The sequence below is a fragment of the Bubalus bubalis genome, chromosome 10 (assembly GCF_019923935.1).
Source record: "Bubalus bubalis isolate 160015118507 breed Murrah chromosome 10, NDDB_SH_1, whole genome shotgun sequence".
Classification (NCBI taxonomy): Eukaryota; Metazoa; Chordata; class Mammalia; order Artiodactyla; family Bovidae; genus Bubalus; species Bubalus bubalis.
The window spans coordinates 42,938,845-42,960,160 of record NC_059166.1 but is presented as its reverse complement, the minus strand read 5'-3'; the positions used below and the strand labels follow the sequence as shown (position 1 = coordinate 42,960,160).

Below are 21,316 nucleotides of genomic sequence, written 5' to 3'. Positions count from 1 at the left end.
TAGAATGGAGTGGTTGGATCTCCTTGCAGTCCAAGGGACTCTCAAGAGTCTTCTCCAACACCACAGTTCAAAAGCATGAATTCTTCGGCGCTCAGCCTTCTTCACAGTCCAACTCTCACAGCCATACATGACCACTGGAAAAACCATAGCCTTGACTAGACGGACCTTTGTTGGCAAAGTAATGTCTCTGCTTTTGAATATGCTATCTAGGTTGGTCATAACTTTCCTTCCAAGGAGTAAGCGTCTTTTAATTTCATGGCTGCAGTCACCATCTGCAGTGATTTTGGAGCCCAGAAAAATAAAATCTGACACTGTTTCCACTGTTTCCTCATCTGTTTCCCATGAAGTGATGGGACCAGATGCCACGATCTTTGTTTTCTGAATGTTGAGCTTAAGCCAACTTTTTCACTCTCCTCTTTCACTTTCATCAAGAGGCTTTTGAGTTCCTCTTCACTTTCTGCCATAAGGGTGGTGTCATCTGCATATCTGAGGTTATTGATATTTCTCCCAGAAATCTTGATTCCAGCTTGTGTTTCTTCCAGTCCAGCATTTCTCATATGTACTCTGCATATAAGTTAAATAAGCTGGGTGACAATACACAGCCTTGACGTACTCCTTTTCGTATTTGGAACTAGTCTGTTGTTCCATGTCCAGTTCTAACTGTTACTTCCTGACCTGCATACAGATTTCTCAAGAGGCAGATCAGGTGGTCTGGTATTCCCATCTTTTTCAGAATTTTCCACAGTTTATTGTGATCCACACAGTCAAAGGCTTTGGCATAGTCAATAAAGCAGAAATACATGTTTTTCTGGAACTCTCTTGCTTTTTCGATGATCCAGCGGATGTTGGCAATTTGATCTCTGGTTCCTCTGCCTTTTCTAAAACCAGCTTGAACATCAGGAAGTTCACGGTTCACATATTGCTGAAGCCTGGCTTAGAGAATTTTGAGCATTGTTTTACTAGCATGTGAGATGAGTGCAATTGTGTGGTAGTTTGAGCATTCTTTGGCATTGCCTTTCTTTGGGATTGGAATGAAAACTAACCTTTTCAAGTCCTGTGGCCACTGCTGAGTTTTCCAAATTTGCTGGCATATTGAGTGCAGCACTTTCACAGCATCATCTTCCAGGATTTGAAAGAGCTCAACTGGTATTCCATCACCTCCACTAGCTTTGTTCATAGTGATGCTTTCTAAGGCCCGCTTGACTTCACATTATGGATGTCTGGCTCTAGATGAGTGATCACACCGTCGTGATTTATTGAAGAGTAATTGATATATGATAAACTGTACATAGTTTAAGTGTGCACTTAGATTTTTAAGTGTGAAATGACCACTCCTGGAACAAGATAATGGACATACCCATCACCCTGCAGAGTTTCCTCCTGCCCTTTGTTAATCCTTCTCTCCCTCTCTCCTCCAGCACCCTTCATGCCCTTTTCTGGCAACCATGCTGTTGGTATTCATTTTCTAGAATCTTAAATAAATGGAAACACACAATATGTGTGTTCCCTCTCCGCCTGCTTCTTTTAACATTAGATTCATCCATATTGTTACATGTATCAATAGTCAATTTCTTTTTATTGCTGAGTAGCCTGTTGTTGTATAGCTGTGTCACAGTTTACTTATCTCTTCACCTGTGTGCAGATGGACATTTGAGGTATTTTCAGTCTTGGCTATTACAAATAAAGCTGCTGTGAGACTTGGGTACAAGTCTTCTCATAGATGTGTGCTTTCATTTGTCTTGAAATGGGGTTGGCAATTTTTTTCTTCGGAGACTCAGACAGTAAGTGTGTTAGGCTTTATGGACACTGTGATCTGAAAGCTCCCGGTGGTAAGCTGGGGTAGTGGTAGGACTCACTTATTTGTTTCCTTTCTATGGGTACCACTGACCTGTGCTACCTTTTGACCAATTTCTGAAAACCATTGTACGACATTGTGTTTTTAGTTGGTTAGAGGGAGTAGGACCTAATTCAGTTCTTACTACCCTTATCCTTGGCTGGAAGTAGAAATTTTATCTGTACATTTTTAATGTACTTGTGTTTCTTTTTAAAAAAATTTTAATGTTTTTCCATTTAAAACCGTTATACCATCATGCCCAGATATGTGAGTTCTCTGTTTTCATATTATATTTATTCCGTAGAATTTGTAGCTCCAGTACTAAGCAGGGGTCGGGAAGATCCCCTGGAAGAGGGCATGGCAACCCACTTCAGTATTCTTGCCTGGAGAATTCCATGGACAGAGGAGCCTGGTGGGCTACAGTGCATGTGGTCGTGAAGAGTTGGACACGACTGAAGCAACTTAGCACGAATGCATGCTCTAAGAAGTAGAGAGAGTGACTTGTGGATTCCCTAGAAGTTCATCTCTTAAAACACTCATCTATTTATACAAGAATATTAAAATATGTTGATATACCAATTAGTAATGTACCCCTCATTTAGGAGTCAGTATTATTCTCTTACTGATTGCTTGTGTTATTTTTTTTCTTTGTGCTTTTTATATAAAGACCTTTTATAGTATTATAGTATACATTTAATACTATATGTATATATATGTAATATATATATGCAAAAAATATGTAAAACATAAATGTACAGCTTCATGAAATTTCATGTAACCAACACACATTTAACCATTACTCAGAACAAGAAGGAAAATGTTGCTATCACCCTAGATGCCTCCAGTATGCTACTTCTCATTCACAAGCTTCTCTCTCCCACCAAAGATGACCGTTGTCTGTACATCTGTGCTTTCTTGCTCTTTTTTATACTTTTATTATTTAGGTATCCAACTCCAAACACTGGGGTTTGGTTTTGCCTGATTTTGAAACTTATATAAATGCAACCCTATATTTTTTTATGTTTGGCTTCATGTCTCCTTAATATAATCTTATTATAATCTGTGACAGTACCTCACTTGTGCTTTTCATGCTCTTAACACTTTTTGAAGAATATTAGTTATTATATAGAATGCCCCTTAGGTTGATCTTTTTGAGGGGATACTTTTAGAGAAGAACACCATGGAAGTGATAGAGTGCCCTTCTAGGTGCATTGTGTTATGTTGAGGGGGCGGGTAGGTAAGGCAGTCATGTTGGTTTTGATTATTTGGTTAGTTTTCTGAATTTCTGTACCCTGAAGTTACTGTGTGTGTGTGTGTGTGTGTGTGTGTGTGTGTATTGTAACTAATAAGTGTTTTCTGGGGAGGATCTTTGAGACTAGGCCAGTGTCATGTTTCTCATCCTACCTTCATCTCTTAGTTTTAGTATCTTTCAGTGGTTTTTTCTTGCAGCAATAGTTATCATAACGTTTTTTCAATTTCATTTTGGCGAATATTTCAAATATGGTGAATTTCAGTTTCCTTCATTCTTTCTCAGTGCATTAATAGGGATTGAAATGTAAAGAACCACTGTCCCTTCTTTGTGATATACTTACTCATATTACTGAAGACTTAGGAGTAATTCACTGCGTGGGTTCTAAGCCAGCACTCTGATTCGATTTCGCTGTTTGGCTTTGGCCCCTGGAAACGCCTTCAGTTCGGCCTCTGTGAGCGTTTGGTGCACTGTCATCACGTGTCCGTACCTCCTGACTTCCCGGTGCCACAAGACGTTCTAGGCTCTTCTTATAATTGTCCTTCCTCAGTCCAGAATCAACCTTTTCTCTAAAGAGGCAAATGTTCTTGTCTTAGTTGGTGAAGATTGATGGTTGGAAACACAGATCGACATCCTCAGCAGGGTCATTGCTGCTGGGTGTCATTACAGACCCTGTCAGTTGTCAGAGTTAGGAATGTATTGTATACTGACATGCACCTACACACACACTTATATTTATATCTTTATCTATCTGTGAATTTATTAAAAGCCAAGAGTTCCAGTTGATACCTCTTGATTCTAATCCAATATCATTATGTTCACTCTAGCCTCTCCCCTTTTCTTATTTATAACTTTGCACAGTGAGCAATCTGTATCTCCTTATCCATGGAATACTTGTTTTTTAAATTCTTATATACATATGATGTATTTTCATAATTACTAACCCATACCCCTGTGCGAAACAAGTTTATGAACTCAAGGACTTATATACAGTTCTTTTTATTTGTAGACTTACAGAATATGCTAAAATTCTCTCTTCTGAAGTTGCTCCCTTAATGTGGTATATTATTCATCTGTATATGCTTATACATTACGTTAGTATTTACTTTCTGAATATTGGTGGCTCAACTTCATTTCTTCATATATACCTTTGCAAAATGATTCAGCTTTCTTTTGTTTACTTCAGCATCTTATTTATCCTTCCCCAGTCTTATATATTATTTCTGTTATTTGTATCAGTGTATATTTCACAAAGATCATGTTCAGGTAATTTATTTCTAACAGCACACAGATTCTTTATTTAAACATGGTGGTGGTGGTTTTTGTTTTTTCATGAAGCACTAGAGCATTTTGTTACTCTTATACAAGGATTTAGAAAGCAAACCAGAAAAGTGTAGGCTACAGAAAAATCTGTAAGGATAATAATAAACTCATTCATTTGCTCATTCATGTTTTATCTGTGCCTAATGGCATATGCTGCTTTTACTTACATTATATTACAAGTCTCAAAGAATAATGTAGGCCTTCTCAATAATGTACATTTTCTCAAACTCAGAAGGGCCCTATTGATCCTATTCTAAGTGCCTTGACTTTCTCTTTTTTCCTAGTACTAAATGTATTGGATATAGTCTGCTCTTTGGGGAACTTGCTCTTTGGCTTAGAAGTGGGATTTTATTTAAGTCAGTCAGTATTCAAGGTACTGTAAGTTTTTTCAAAGTATTTTATTGCAGCTGAAAAATGTATCAGTTAGTGGGTAATGTAATTAGGGCTTGTAGACAGAACAGTTAATTTTGAGTTATTTAGCTTATTTTTAGAAAGATCCCCTTTGCCTTTTTTTAAACTTTTAATTTGAAATAATTATAGACTCAATTTCCTTTCAAAGCAGTTTTTTCTAAGCCTGATATATCATCACTGAATGATGATGAATGAGGTTCTTTTAAATGATGTTCTTTCTATTACCTGCCAAGTTTTATTTTTCCTTTATGTGAGAAAATTTTCTGGAAATAATTTTGCAGCTTTCTTTCCAGAATAGATATTTGTTAATATTTGTATTTGGGAAATTGAAGCAAAATGAACATCAGTCTTGCCTATCTTTACTTTTTTCCAAAAGCTCTAATAGATTTTCTTTCTTTTTCCCAATAATGACTTCTTATTCCAAAAATGTCTTTGGTAGCCACGTTGTAGAAGCATTTACCTTACCTTACCTTAAGTCGCTCACTCAGTCGTGTCCGACTCTTTGCTACCCCATGGACTGTAGCCCACCAGGCTCCTCTGTCCATAGGATTCTCCAGGCAAGAATACTGGAGTGGGTTGCCTTTTCCTTCTCCAGGGGATCTTCCCGACCCAGGGATCAAACCCAGGTCTCCCACATTGCAGGCAGATGCTTTAACTTCTGAGCCACCAGGGAAGCCCCATGGAAGCATTTGGTTATAAGCAAATATTTTGGGAGTTATTAGCATTTGTATAAAGATTATGTTAATATTCACCTAACAGAAGTTGCAAAACCATTACCTGGTACTAAATGAGTCAGGGTTTTTACTTTAACACATACTTTTTAACATATACATTTAAGTGCATCTATCAATGGTGAATTAAGGCCTTTACTCTGGGATTGAAATGTGATTGCTATATAACATACGAGTACCCTGTCATAATGAAACAGTGCCTATTATTTGACAATAATTATGCATACAATCTGGCAAAATAATTTTTTGAAAGGTAAAAGCATTTTAAGAAATGTTCCATCTTATAAGTTGGAATTTTTGTTCTCAGAGTATTAATTATTTTACACATAGCAAACCTTTAAATTATAGTACATATTAAAACCCACTCAAATGAAGGGGTAGTATAATTTATGGTAAGGAATAATATGTACATGGATGAGAAAGAACAAGATTTAAAAAGCAAAATATATATATGCTTTGTAACTAACATATTTAAGATATTTCTTGTTTAGAAGGTAGTTATTAGATAGGCAAGTTGAAGAGGGGGACACTAAATTGTATATTGGCATGCTTCCTGAAATGCATATGCATAGTAATTAGGGACATTGATTTTTAAATGTCAGCCAACTTTTATTCTCTCCCTTTTCTAGCATCTATTTGTATGAAGTGACTATTCTTACTTCTAAAAGGAGTTTATCAAGCTTTTTGTGAACATTTGTTATATAGGAAATAAATTACCACTGCTATATATAACTAACATTAATTTTGTGATACTAGCAATTTGTGACTGATTTAAAGTTTTATTGATTTGATTAATTTCTTATTTGTCAAATGATGGTGAAGAAATTCTCCATTTCCCAACTGAGACATTTGGGGACATTTCTCATGCTTTCTACTTGCATCCAGTAAACAAATATGCCTTTAGTCGTTTATAACCTTCAACAGCATGTTAAAATGTTTTACTTTAAGATTCACATTCCAAACTTAAGTAGCTTTTTGCTAAACTGGTTTAATTTATTATTGTGTTTATCTGCTATTAGCACTCTTAGAATGGCAGTCCACTCCAGTATTCTTGCCTGGAGAATCCCATGGACAGACGAGCCTGGCAAGCCCTAGTCCATGGGGTCACAAAGAGTTGGACACAACTAAGTGGCTAACATTTAGTGGCCTTTAATACTTTATAGGCTTTTAAAGAATGTAGGGAACAGAGAATATTCCTGAGAGATGGAATATCTGTTTACCTAATTCATAAAATCAAAGATGCTTTGAAAGTGTGCTCTGTTAGTCTCACTAGAGCAAGTCAGTGGAAAGTTAATGTAGAGGTGGAAAATTTTTCCCTTCTCTTCTAGATTCTTTGAACCTAGATCCTGGGTTGGCAAGATCCCCTGGAGGAGGGCATGGCAACCCACTCCAGTATTCTTGCCTGGAGAATCCCCATGGACAGAGGAGCCTGACAGGCTACAGTTCATGGGGTTGCAAAGAGTTGGACACAACTGAGCAACTCAGCACAGCACTAGGTTCTTTGGTCTAGTAATTAAATTGACATAAGACAAATTAGCAGAAAACATATTTAAGTTGGTACATACAGGATCCCCTGTGATAAGAGACTCAAGAGCAAGTTGGACAGTTGAGGCTTATGTGCTATTACTCCTTGGAAGGAAAGTTATGACCAACCTAGATAGCATATTCAAAAGCAGAGACATTACTTTGCCAACAAAGGTCCGTCTAGTCAAGGCTATGGTTTTTTCCTGTGGTCATTATGGCTGTGACAGTTGGACTGTGAAGAAAGCTGAGCACCGAAGAATTGATGCTTTTGAACTGTGGTGTTGGAGAAGACTCTTGAGAGTCCCTTGGACTGCAAGGAGATCCAACCAGTCCATTCTGAAAGAGATCAGCCCTGGGATTTCTTTGGAAGGAATGATGCTAAAGCTGAAACTCCAGTACTTTGGCCACCTCATGTGAAGAGTTGACTCATTGGAAAAGACTCTGATGCTGGAAGGCATTGGGGGCAGGAGGAGAAGGGGACGACAGAGGATGAGATGGCTGGATGGCATCACTGACTTGATGGACGTGAGTCTGAGTGAACTCCGGGAGTTGGTGATGGACAGGGAGGCCTGGTGTGCTGTGATTCACGGGGTCGCAGAGTCGGACACGACTAAACGACTGAACTGAACTGATGCTAAGGAGTGGGAGTAGGGCCTGGGTCTTCAAAGGGGAGGAGAGTGACTCATAGGATAATAAAACCTAATGTGTGGTATTTAGAAGTTTGCCCTGCCATGCAGGTAGGACTTACAGATAACATTACCGTAATAGCTGTTTTTCTGGACCAGGCCCCCTATCTAAATTCTTTTAGGTAGTTAAGGGAGAGGTAAAAGTTTTTCCTGAGTCTTCTGGATTTTGATTGCCATCAGCTGAAAATAATCCACACATCAAGTGGCATATTTTAGGCCGGCATGTTCTCCCCTTCAGTAATAACACAAGTACTCACACTGTCACCTGGTGACGATGATTATAAGACACCATTGAGTAGTTACTTTAATTGTGTGCTTCTCTTACCCTGCATGACTACATGCTCCACAAGTATAGTTCTGTTTTTTTTTAATGTTTATTTTTTTATATTTCTGGCTCTTCTGGGTCTTCATTGCTGCACAGGGTTTTTTTCTCTAGCTGCAGTGAACAGGGGCTACTCTCTAGTTGCAATACATGGCCTTCTCATTGCAGTGGCTTCTCTTGATCAGAACACAGGCTTTAGGGCACACGGGTTTCAGCAGTTGCAGCTCACAGGCTCTAGAGCGTAGGCTCAATAGTTGTGGTACACAGGCTTAGTTGCTTTACAGCATGTGTAATCTTCCTGGATCAGGGATCAAACTTACGTGTCCTGCATTGACAGGTGGATTCTTGACCACTGAGCCACTAGGGAAGCCCTGATACAGCATGGTTCTAATGATGGTATTTCCTTATTCATAATGTTTCATGTAGTCAAGAATGATGTGTGCATGCACAGTTGCTACAGTCGTGTCTGACTCTTTGCGAGTCAGGGACTGTAGCCTGCCAGGCTCCTCTGTCCATGGGAATCTCCAGGCAAGAATACTGGAGTGGGTTGCCATGCCCTCTTCAGGGGATCTTCCCCACTCAGGGATCAAACCCCCATCTCCTACATTGCAGGCAGATTCTTTTCTGCTGAGCCACCAAGGAAGCCCCTAGAAGTCAAGAATGGTAGACCTCTTTAAATAGGAAGGAAGGATGCAGGAAAGTTAGCCAGTTTATCCCCACCCTCCAGATGGTTTTTCACTTTTATGTGCACTTATTGTTTGTACAAAAAATAAATATTGCTTATGAAATAAAGATATGAAGTCTGACATTCTATGGCCCATTTTAAGCTTTCTTTGGGTTTTCATCTCCAGCTAACTTATCCCTTTCTTGAGCCATACTTGTTTCCTTTTTTGCTTCAAATCTTCTGCATTCTCAGGATTTAGTTTATAAAATTTTCCCTTTGCTTTACCCACCCATCAGAGTTAAGTCTTAATTCCACCTATTCAGGCTTCTCCAGCTCCCTCCATTGCAAGTACCTCTCACTCCACTACTTTGCAATGATAAATACCTCTGCAATAGCATTTATCAGAGACTACCTTTTGTTGTAGTTAATTGTTTGTGTGTCTGGTTTTCCTGTTAGATTTTGGGAGTGAACTATTTAGGTTTGTATTAATATTGTCTCCATAGTGAATGGTATAGAAACACAAAGAATGTTTCTTGAATTGAACTCATAGATTTTTAAATCTATGCATTGCTTAATTCTCTTCTGTGGAGTGATTTTGCTAGAATTACTATTTTGTTGGATTGTTTTGCATTTAAGTTGCCATTTTCAATGTTTATCCACCATTTTCTGAAGTATAAGAATTATTCCTTTGCTGGTTACTGTTCCATCATGCAAAAGATAAGAATAGTTGCATAGATATTAATTTTTTCATATTAAGTATCTATTATGCAAATTTTGATAATTATACAACCTTATATTTAAGGAAGAATATTTTATAAATGGTGTTTTTCTTTTCATTTGTAGGTTGCTTCCTCAGAACATTGGCCTTCTCTATGTTGGAGGTTATGAAAGACCCTTTGCACAAATCAAGGTATGATTGTTCACTTTCTAACATTTTTTCCTAGGTACAGTTCATTCGTCCAGAACCCACTAAAATCCTTCAAGTAACTATCACAAAAATTGGGGAATGTGAATTATTAATTTTGTTTGCTTTTACATATCTCTGCTGAAATAGTACTTCAGCTTTTCAGTGAATCAGTTAGTTTAATAATCTTGACCATAATAAATTTGACCAGTACAATTTGGTGATTAGTTAAGAAGAGTACAATTTAGAGCTTCATTACCCTATTTTCCAGTAGAATTTTTTTGACAGCTTTATGAGGTATAATAGACATGTAAGAAAATATACATATTTAAACTGTACAGTTTGACATCCAGTTACACTTACCCTTGTGAAACCATCATCACAATCAAGACAAATAACATATCCATCACCCCTAAAAGTATCTTTGTGCCCCATTGAATTCCCCCACCTCCTCCCTTTCCTTTTTCTCCTCCAGTTCCCAGGTGACCACTGATCTAATCACTATGGATTAATTTGCACTTGCCAGAATTTTATCTAAATGGAATCATACTGTATTTCTTTCTTTTGGCTTCTTTGATTCAGTTATTATTTTGAGATTCACCCATGTTGTTACACTTCAGTAGCTCATTCCTTTTTATTGCTGAGTAATATTTCATTATATGGTTTTAGCACAATTTCTCTATCTTTTTACATATTGAGGGACATTTGGGTTGTTTCTACTTTTTGGCTGCTATAAATAAAGCTGCTGTGAACATTTGTATACAAGTCTCTGTATGGACATATATTTTCATTTCTCTCAGGTAAATACCTAACACCAAAATGATTGAGTTAAATGGTGAAAGTGGCTCAGTCGTATCTGAGTCTTTGCGATCCTTGTACAGTCCATGGAATTCTCTAGGCCAGAATACTGGAGCGGGTAGCCTTTCCCTTCTCCAGGGGATCTTCCCAACCCAGGGATCGAACCCAGGTCTACCCACATTGTGGGCAATTTCTTTACCAGCTGAGTCATAAGGGAAGCCCAAGAGTACTGGAGTGGGTAGCCTATCTCTTCTCCAGCAGCTCTTCCCTACCCAGGAATCGAACTGGGGTCTCCTGCACTGCAGGTGGATTCTTTACCAACTGAGCTATTAGGGAAGCCTGAGTTAAATGGTAGCTGTGTGTTTTAACTTTTTAAGAAACTACCAAACTGTTTCCCCACCATCAGGATGAGTGCCGTTCCTCCATTTCATCATCAAACATTTGGTATTGTCAGTCTTTGAGTTTAGGCATTTTTGTAGGTATATAGTATTTCATTGTAGTTTTAATTTGCTCTTCTGTAATGACTAATAATATTGAGCATCTTCTCATGTACTATTTGCCATTTATAATCTCTAGTGAGGTGTGTGTTCAAAAACTTGCGATTTTTTGTTTTTGTTTTCTTAAACTGTTGAGTTTTGAACATTCTTTGTATCTTCTGAATATAAGTCTTTTATCAGATATGGGATTTCTCTTAACAAGACCCTCAAAGAGCAAAAATTCTTAATATTGATGGAATTCAGTTTATTACTCTTTTTTCATGGCTCCTGCTTTTAGTATTGATCTAAGAAACGTTTGCCTAGCCCAGAGGCAGAAAGATTTTTCTTCTGTGTATCATTCTGGAATCTTTATAGTTCTGGGTTTTACATTTAGGTTTATTATCTAATTGAAATAATTTTTGTATGTGATGCAAGGTTCAAGGTAAAGAGGAATATTGGCCTTCCTATACCCCAACCCTTTTTGGCACGAGAATATCCAGTTGTTCTAAAACCATTTGTTAAAAAAGACTATCCTTTCCACCACTGCAGTGTCTTTGCATCTCAGTTGAAAATCAGTTCACCATATGTGTGTGTGTGAATCTCTATTTCAGAACTCTTTATTCTGTTCCATTGACCTATGTGTCTATACGGTGCTGTATCAGTCATGTTCAGCTCTTTGCAACCCCATGGACTGTAGCCCACCAGGCTCCTCTGTCCACGGAATTCTCCAGGCCAGAATACTGGAGTGGGTTGCCATGCCCTCCTCCAGGGGATCTTCCTAACCCAGGGATCAAATCCAGGTCTCCTGCATTGAAGGTGGATTCTTTACCATCTGAGCCACCAAGGAAGCCCAAGAACACTGGAATGGGTAGCCTAACCCTCCTTAAGGGGATCTTCCCAATCCAGGAATCAAACCAGCCCTTCCTGCATTGCAGGCAGATTCTTTACCGGCTGAGGTACAAGGGAAGCCCCATGTGTCTATACTATAGGCCTTCGCTAATATCAGTCTTGATTTTCGTGGCTGTAAAATAAGTCATGAAATCAGGTAGTGTAAATCTTCCAAGTTTGTTCTTTTCAAAGTCCTTTCCCCTTGTGTATATGACAATTTTTATGCTTTGAAAAACAAAGGTTTTTTTCAGAGTATACTGAGCCTGAATAGGACATATAAGATATATAATACTGAGGAGATTAGTCACATTATTGACATTATTAAATACCTTATTTAGCTACCATAGCATCAGCATTTCTTTAAATACCTTCCTTAGTTTAACTTAAGACACTCAGAAGTCCATGTTAAGGTCTTAAGTTGTGAACCCTCTTGAATGTTTCTGATTCCCTAAGTAATGACAGGAATTCAGGTACTTTGGTTTTTTTTCCTATTCTTAACATCCCTGGAACACAAGTGGAGTTGCCAAGAGTCTCTTCATAAGCCTCCCTCACTATCCTGTTCACCAAATTCTATAGTAAAACCAGGAATCCTGATAAGTTTCAGCAGAAACATTTCTAAAAGCCCAACTTTTTTTCCTATCCACTGATTTGGAAAATCCTTTCCCCTTATTAGAACTGAAATAATGAAAAAGTGAGAGAGATATCTGATAAATTTAAGGAAGGGTAGAATTTGTGTGTGTGTATGTCTGTTACATGTTACATGTTATCTCAAAAACAAGTGTATGTATGAGGGTGATTCCTCCATCACTCACCTCATCCATTAACATATCATTTTCTTTATTTAGGCCATTTCTATCAAGCCCAGTGACAGAGGTCAATCCTTTGTCAACCCTTTATGCCTCGATAATCAACTCAATAGAAAAAAGTCCATTATTTTAGGGCATGTTTTTCCTTTGATGTTTCCATGGGAAAGATTTCTTTCATATGCTATGAAAGGATTTCTTATCCTCATTAATTATTGAGGTTCTTTTATAATTCCTGTGGTTCTTATGAAAATGCTATATAGATCCTATCTAATTAGAATGCTTACAAGTTAATTGGAAAACAACAACAAAAAAAACCCCCATAGTTTAAATGCTTGAGATTAGGCTAGAAATTTAAATTTCTTTTTCTGCCCCTTACCTTGCATCTGATTTCTTTTGGTCATGAAGTACCAGTATTTTTCTCTCTTTAAATGTAATGATACTATATTATATGGTATAGATATCATATATAACCTTTAATAAATGGAAATGGCTTTGCTTTTCTTAAGAGAATATTGGTTGGAATTTTTATAAATCAAGATAGGCGTTCATTTGAATATTTAAGAAAAGGAATTCTCATTTTATTAACATCACAAGACTAAATGTGAGTGGCTTGGTGTTAGAGGTTACATTTGTTAAAGAGAAATTTCACGGTTGTATTTCTAAAAAGGAGCTCCAATTTATAAAGATCAAAAAGAAAAAGAAAAACACAAAAAGGGTGATAGATACTTGGACAAGCATTAAATGAGTTCAGAAATTTGCTATAGGGTGACAATAGATGTGTGTACTGTTAGTGTATAATATGAATTGTTACCACCATCTTTCTCTCCCTCCCTCCTTCACACCCTAGATACAGATGTGTACAAACATGGAACTTCATTATAGTTTTAGACCAGCACATCTATATGCTAGCTTCAGGTTTCATTATTTTTAGAGGAAGTTATTCCAACTTTGCCTTTTGCATCTCCTAACATCTTCTATAAGTCATTGGAAGGTTCTTTTTTCAAAGAAGCTCAGTCCTTAAGTTTTCATGGGAAATTTGTCATCCGAAGAACTTGATTTTAAACACGCATGATTATGCTCTTATTTTATCCTAAAATATGATAAACTAAAACACTGGTCATCTTATAATGAGTTATAATACAGTGTAAGAAAAGAATTGTCTCACATATCCACAGCTACTGTTGAGTGCTGTAAATGAAGCACATTTCACCTTCATCCAATACTAACTTCTGTCACCATCGTTGAGATTAAGATAGGTTTCTAAATGTACTGGGTTGTGTGTGACTTAGGGTTTTCTTAAGAAAGAAATAGATTTCATTATATCTTTATATTCAGTCTTTGAAATTCAAAAGAAACATTTTGATTAAAGTAAAATTTTACTTAATTCCTATTCCTATGCTTTCAGGTTGTCAGAAACTTTTTGGGGTGGTTATTTCTATATGTCTTTGCATAATACCTTTGTCTTAGTTCAGTGTGTATATAATCCTGTTATCCATAGTTTTTATAGACATGGTCAAGTTTAAATTATAGTTTACATTGTACACCTATTATTCAGTGTTGTTTTCTAAAGCATTTTATAGTCTGATAAAAATCTCAGTGCTATTCTCATAGGGTTCTAGTCCTGGAGGCTCCACTTAGCAGCCAGAATCCATAAAACAAAGAAAGATTGAAGCCTGTCAGCATCACTTTTAATCAACTTAGTGGTTGTTATGGAGAGTCTCAAGGCCACAGGGCTGTCTCTCCCTACCAGGCTTGATATTAGTTGCCTCTTGCAGTCCTGTCAACTCAAGAAGTGTGTGAAGCTGTGAGGCTGAGTCACGTACAGTTTCCACTTTGACACCACAGAACAGCTGAAAGATGTCTTCTGTATTTTAACTATGAATTCCATGCAGCAGCCATATGTGAAAAGTAAGGAATATAAACTTTATTCTGAAGCAGTTATTTTATAATCAGTACAGCTGAGTTATTCTCTGCCTCATGCCCAGTTCCATTCCTGCTGCGGAACTGGGTGCCATTAGTCACAGTCTCATACTCTAAGCTTTCTGAGCTTCAATTTTTAAAAGTCTCCTTACAGCCCAGGAAATATATGATTGGTGTTTGTATCCATATGCATATGCAGTAGGTACAAAAAAGACTCCAAAAGAGATGGGGTCTCTCTTAGAGAATACTGAAAAAGCTAAGAAGATTGATTCTGTTTGTTCACTGACTGATGGTGTTTTAAAAAATGTGTGGCTCATTAGATCAGTCAGTTCAGTTCAGTCACTTAGTCATGTCTGACTCTTTGTGACCCCATGGATGGCAGCATGCCAGGCTTCCCTGTCCATCACCAACTCCTAGAACTTGTTCAGACTCAGGTCCATTGAGTCAGTGATGCCATCCAACTATTTCATCCTCTGTCATCCCCTTCTCGTCTTCTGTCGTCTGCTTCTCCTCCTGCCTTCAGTCGTTCCCAGCATCAGAGTCTTTTCCAATGAGTCAACTCTTCGCATGAGGTGGCCAAAGTACTGGAGTTTCAGCTTTAGCATCATTCCTTCCAAAGAACACCCACGACTGATTTTCTTTAGGATTGACTGGTTTGATCTCCTTGCAGTCAAAGGGACTCTCAAGAGTCTTCTCTAACACCACAATTCAAAAGCATCAATTCTTCAGTGCTCAGCTTTCTTTATGGTACAATTCTCACATCCATAACACGACTGCTGGAAAAACCATAGCTTTAACTATGCGGATCTTTGTCGGTAAAGTCAAGTCTCTGCTTTTTAATATGCTGTCTAGGTTTGTCATAGCTTTTCTTCCAAGAAGCAAGTATCTTTAAATTTCATGGCTGCAGTCACCATCTGCAGTGATTTTGGAGCCCAAGACAATAAGATCTGTTACTGTTTCCGTTGTTTCCCCATCTGTTTGCCATTAAGTGATAGGACCAGATGCCATTATCTTCGTTTTTTCAGTGTTGAATTTTAAGCCAGCCTTTTCACTCTCCTCTTTCACTTTCATCAAGAGGTTCTTTAGTTCTCTTCACTTTCTGCTATAAGGGTGGTGTCATCTGCATATCTTAGGTTATTTCTCCCGGCAATCTTGATTCTAGCTTGTACTTCATCTAGTCCCGCATTTCACATGATGTGCTCTGCATATAATTTAAATAAGCAAGGTGACAGTATACAGCCTTGACGTACTCCTTGCTCAATTTGGAACCAGTCTGTTGTCCCGTTCTAACTGTTGCTTCTTGACTTGCATACAGATTTCTCAGGAGGCAGGTCAAGTGGTCTGGTATTCCCATCTCTTGAAGAATTTTCCACAGTTTTGTGATCCACACAGTCGAAGGCTTTAGCATAGTCAGTGAAGCACAAGTAGATGTTTTTCTGGAATTCTCTTTCATTTTCTGTGATCCAACAGATGTTGGCAGTTTGATCTCTGGTTCCTCTGCCTTTTCTAAAACCAGCTTGAGCATCTGGAAGTTCACAGTTCACATACTGTTGATGCCTAGCTTGAAGAATTTTAAGCATTACTTTGCTAGTGTGTGAGATAAGTGCAATTGTGCAGTAGTTTGAACATTCTTTAGCATTGCCTTTCTTTGGGATTAGAATGAAAACTGATGTTTTCCAGTCCTGTGACCACTGCTGAGTTTTCCAAATTTGCTGGCATACTGAATGGAACACTTTCATAGCATCATCTTTTAGGATTTGAAATAGCTCAACTGGAACTCCATCATCTCCACTAGCTTTGTTAGATCAGTGTATTTTACTGAAGGAAATTATTTAATATTGACACTTCTCAATCTCTAAGGTAGCTAAAGTATTACATCAGATAAAGATGCAGGCTGTAGAACTGAGTATTCTGGTTTAGTGGCTTCCATACTTGTCACTGTGAACCTGTAGGACTGTAATTTTCATTGAGTTCCAGTACACATACATGTACATGCATTTATATACACACAATGTAAACCAAAGTTCCAAAAGAAGTGTGATGTAACCACTGTATTTTCCACTCTGTTCTGTTTATTTTTCTGTTGACTTAGTTTTTAAATGTGGGTCTCCGCACACTCAGTTAACTTCTCTCCTTGGAAAATGGGTCACGACTCACCAGCACTGCTGCGAGGTAGGACTTGTCCAGCTAATGCTGCCATCTGCCACGTTGATGCAGTACGGGAGAGTGGAGGAAGCTTACCTGCCCCTGAGTTGATGCTAGCTCTTGGCCTGGCTTTGGAGGGGACATCATGGTTGCTGGGGAGAGGGAGGAAGAGAGCATAGGTAAAGATTATTGAGAGTGGAGGTAAGATGGTTTATGGAGCCAAGCAAAGCTTCTTTCTGTTTCAGCAGAACCCTAATTCTCAAGAACAAAAAAGAACCTTCCACACCTACTCTGTCTTTCAAATGATTTCATGTATTTTGAAGATAAAGAAATTAAGTTAAGATCCTCCCAGATTAACAAACAGAAAGAAACAGATGAGTGAGAAATTGAGAGAAAGCAGTGGAAGCATATCTAGATTTGTGGATTTGTGTGCCATATTCATTGAATAAGTTTTCTGTAGTACAGTGAGCAGAAAGGTAAATTTTCAGTGTCTCATATTGCAGTAATCAGAGCAGGCATGAATATTTCTTTGTTGAAAGCAGATTCAAAAAGTGAAAGAAGCTTTAAAAAAAAACAAAACACCCCACAAACTGTTGTAAAAGCCAAAAGTCTGTCTGCAATAAGTCTGTGCAATAGCTATTAAGTCGTTGACAGCATTTTATCTTGTATACTTGCTACCAGAGTGCTTTAGGACCCTTGCGGGGCTCTCTGTGAGCCCATAGTATAACTTTCTGGACATTTAAAATCATGCATTGTTACCAACAAGTCACATAGAAATTGCACTTAGGGTTCCAAAATGTATTCAATAGCAGTAGTTTTCCTGCCATTTTTACCAAGGCCCTTTGGGCTATGTTATTGCCAGAATTGAGTAACACTTCAGGCCTGTAGTCATACATGTCTTAGTTTCAGTATTCTTACCTTCATGTCCTTAAAAAACTTACCTATAAGAATTTGAATTCCATAGGGCTAGACTGTGTCTTGTGTACGTCTATATCCTCAACAGTTAACCTAGTGCCTACCATGTAAAAGCACTAAATAAGTATTTGTTAACAGTATTACTGAAGAATGCCTAGAAAACCAAGTATTTTTTCTATTATTACTAAGGTAGAGTTGATATGTAACATAATATTAGTTTCAGATATGCAATGTAATGATCTGATATTGTATACATGGCAAACGATCATTACAGTCAGTCTACTTAATATACATCACCTTGTGTGTGTATATTTAGTCACTCAGTCGTGTCTGACTCTTTTGTGACCCCATGGACTAGCCTGCCAGCCTCCTCTGTCTGTGGGATTTGTCAGGCAAGAATACTGGAGTGGGTTGCCTTTTCCTTCTCCAAGGGATCTTCATAATCCAGGGATCAAACTCTCATCTCCTGCGTCTCATGCATTGGCAGGTGGATTCTTCACCACTGAGCCACCTGGGAAGCCCTTACTCTTTAGCAACTTTCAAGTAATATACAATATGGTGTAACTTTCCAATATACAATATGGTATTATTAACTGTGGGCTTCCAGGTGTGCTAGTGGTAAAGAATCTGCCTGCCAGTGCAGGAGACTTAATAGAGGTAGGTTCAGTCCCTGGGTTGGGAGATCCCCTGGAGACGGACATGGCAAGCCACTCCGGTATTTTTGCCTAGAGAATCCCATGGACAGAGGAGCTTGGCAGGCTACAGTCCATAGGGTCACAGAGTTGGACACAACTGATGCTACTTAGAATGCATGCATACACATTAACTATAGTCACCATGCTGTGATGGACAGGGAAGCCTGGCATGCTATAGTCCATGGGGTCACAAAGAGTTGGACACAACTGAGCAGCTGAACTGACCGACCATGCTGTTAGATTACATCCCCAGAACTTATCTCCCTTATAATTGGAGGTTTGTACCTGTTAAGGCCTTTCATCTATTTTCCCCACACTCATCCACTGCCTGTGGCAACGACTAATCTCTTCTCTGTATCTATAAACTTGTGTTTTTTTTGGTTGTTGTGTAATTTTTTTTGTTTTTTAATTACCAAGTATTTACCATGAAGTTCATCAGAGTATTTAAAACTCTGGTTCTAATTGCATATATATTTTACTGCCTTAAAACTTTATTTTCTGATCTCTGTTGTATCTTGAGTTGGGATGTCTTTGAGGCAATATAATTTTCTAATTTAAGATTGTGGTTGTAAATTATTATTAATATAGTAGCTTTATTTGAAATGTAGATTTCATGAATACATTATTCTGAGAACATTTTAAAAATAGTCTTCAAATTATTTTCCAGTTAAGAAAGTTAGCATTTTTCTTAGCTGTAAATTCCAGTTACTTTCAATCTCTCTTGAGTTAGATACTTTATAGAAAAATATTAGAAATCATTTTAGCATATTCTAGTTTTTCTTTTTGAAAACCAGATTTATTATATCAATGTGACTCTTATTGTAAATGTGGTTTAGAGAGAAAAAGACTAAGCTTTTTTTTTTTTTTTTTTTTTTTTTTTGAATTTTGAGTTTTGAAATGTTCTCAGAAAAGAAAATGGTAGTATTTAGGTATTCATAATGCAGCAGACATCCTATTTTGGTGAAAGGAAATAATACAGTGTTTCTTAACCTGTTGGGTTTTTTCCCTATGAATATTTTACTTCTAAAAAGAATTTCAAAGGCGCTGCTGCTGCTGCTAAGTCGCTTCAGTCGTGTCCGACTCTGTGCAGCCCCATAGATGGCAGCCATCAGGCTCCTCCATCCCTGGGATTCTCCAGGCAAGAATACTGGAGTGGGTTGTCATTTCCTTCTCCAATGCATGAAAGTGAAAAGTGAAAGTGAAGTCACTCAGTTGTGTCCGACTCAGCGACCCCATGGACTGCGGCCTACCAGGCTCCTCTGTCCATGGGATTTTCCAGACAAGAGTACTGGAGTGGGATAACCATGTAAATAAAAGATCATATTCTAAAGTGACTATTGTTGAGGTCATATTTCTGACAAATGCCATGGTTTCTGATCTAGATTATATGCTAGACTTCTGGAAGTTATATATTCCATTTTCTTCCCACAAAAAGAGAAAAAGAATTTCTCCAGTAAGTAGCCAATTGGGAAGGCATATTTACTTGTCCTCTTGCCTAATAAAGTTTTAGTAACCTTCTCTCCCCCTCTGCCAAGGCAGAGGTAGCAATAAAGACCATTTCAAGAGTTACATGGCCATGATTCAGGCAGTTAGGAACACTCCAGATTGGTGTTCTCTTCCTTGACTCTTCAAGTAACAAACTATGAAGCTTTGAGCCTAGATAATACAAATCCATTAATGTTGCCAATGATTTGTAATCAGCACTATTAAAGTTACTACCCTGAGCACCTTCAGGAATTTGAAATTACTGTAGTAAATGCTATTTTGTCAGAAGTAGATATTATAAGGTGTGGGTAGGACGGTTTTCTTTGTCTTAAACAGGTATTTAAAAATACAGTCAAATAAATCCAAGTATCTCTTTAGTTTTTTCTAAATAGTGAGCTACATATTTGTTTTCTTCACATCTCCAGATTTCATTTGCTTGTTAGAATTATTTGCCAGTGAGTAAAAATGACAAGCTTGTAGTTCAGAAAACTCACAAACTATACTAAATGAAATGTAAGGTTTGGAGAAGCTATTATAAATTTAACGCTGCAAATACAAGATACCATTTGGATTCTTTCAACAGTGTCACCAGATCATAACATTAATGCTACAAGGAAATAGCTTCACAAGTAATATCTCATCTGCTGAAGTAATATGTTCTTTCTGGTACTAAAGTACTTTTAATCGTTTTATACTAAGCTTCCAGTCTGATAATAGTCACAATATCAGAACAATACTGTGATACTGTTCTGTTGTGTGTTCACAATATAGAACACACATCATATATCTTTAAAAAAATTAATCAATCTAGAATCTTTGTAGATAGACACATAAAATGACATTTTAGATTATTTAGCTATCCAAAATTTCTTCTCAATAGATTGCAATATTTTAGAATCAGATTTGACTTTCTAGGTTTTAACTAATAAAAGTGGTTGTCTAGTGGAAAATTCATTTTGTGTAAAACATTTTTTTAGCCAAAGAAGGCCGAAACTTTGAAAAATAGTATAGAAGAATATTTAAATTAAATGTACCTCTAATGTATCTTTTTTCTTTTTTTTGCATTTTATCAAATGTTACAACCATGTTTCTCTCTTTGGATATCTAATTTTTTTTTTTAATGCTTTGTCAGTATTTGAAAACTTTCTAACACAAAGAAGGAAAACAGGGTAATATATTTGTTTAAAAGGCAAAAGCATAAACAATTAGTACTGTTATCAAGCAAATAAAAATTATAACCAACATTTATTGAGCACCAAGTGTCAGACACTATTCTAATTAATTCTCAGACAGCCTGTAAAGTATAGGTACTTTTAGCATTTTCAGTTTTATGGGTCAGGAAGACATAGAACACAACAGATAGTTTATATTATATTGTGTCCTATGGAGTATTATTTTAGTGGATGCTATTTAGTAATTACTCTTTATGTTACATTATATATAGTATATTATATTTCTTGAAACCCTTCTGAGTTTTGCTTGTACAGCTGGTGAGATTTATCCCTGTAATTGGTATAATACCAGTTAAGACCCAGATTAG

General features: G+C 37.3%; 1 protein-coding gene across 2 annotated transcripts in view; it reads left to right on the top strand.

Annotated features, from left to right (window-relative positions):
- The window catches only part of RNGTT (RNA guanylyltransferase and 5'-phosphatase), a 245,163-nt gene that overhangs the window by 186,223 nt on the left and 37,624 nt on the right, over window positions 1–21,316 (top strand). For both annotated transcript variants that reach the window (XM_025294588.3, XM_006055334.4), the window contains one exon: window positions 9,588–9,654. In XM_025294588.3, the coding sequence (XP_025150373.1) occupies window positions 9,588–9,654 (67 nt within the window). The remainder of the gene's footprint in view (window positions 1–9,587; window positions 9,655–21,316) is intronic.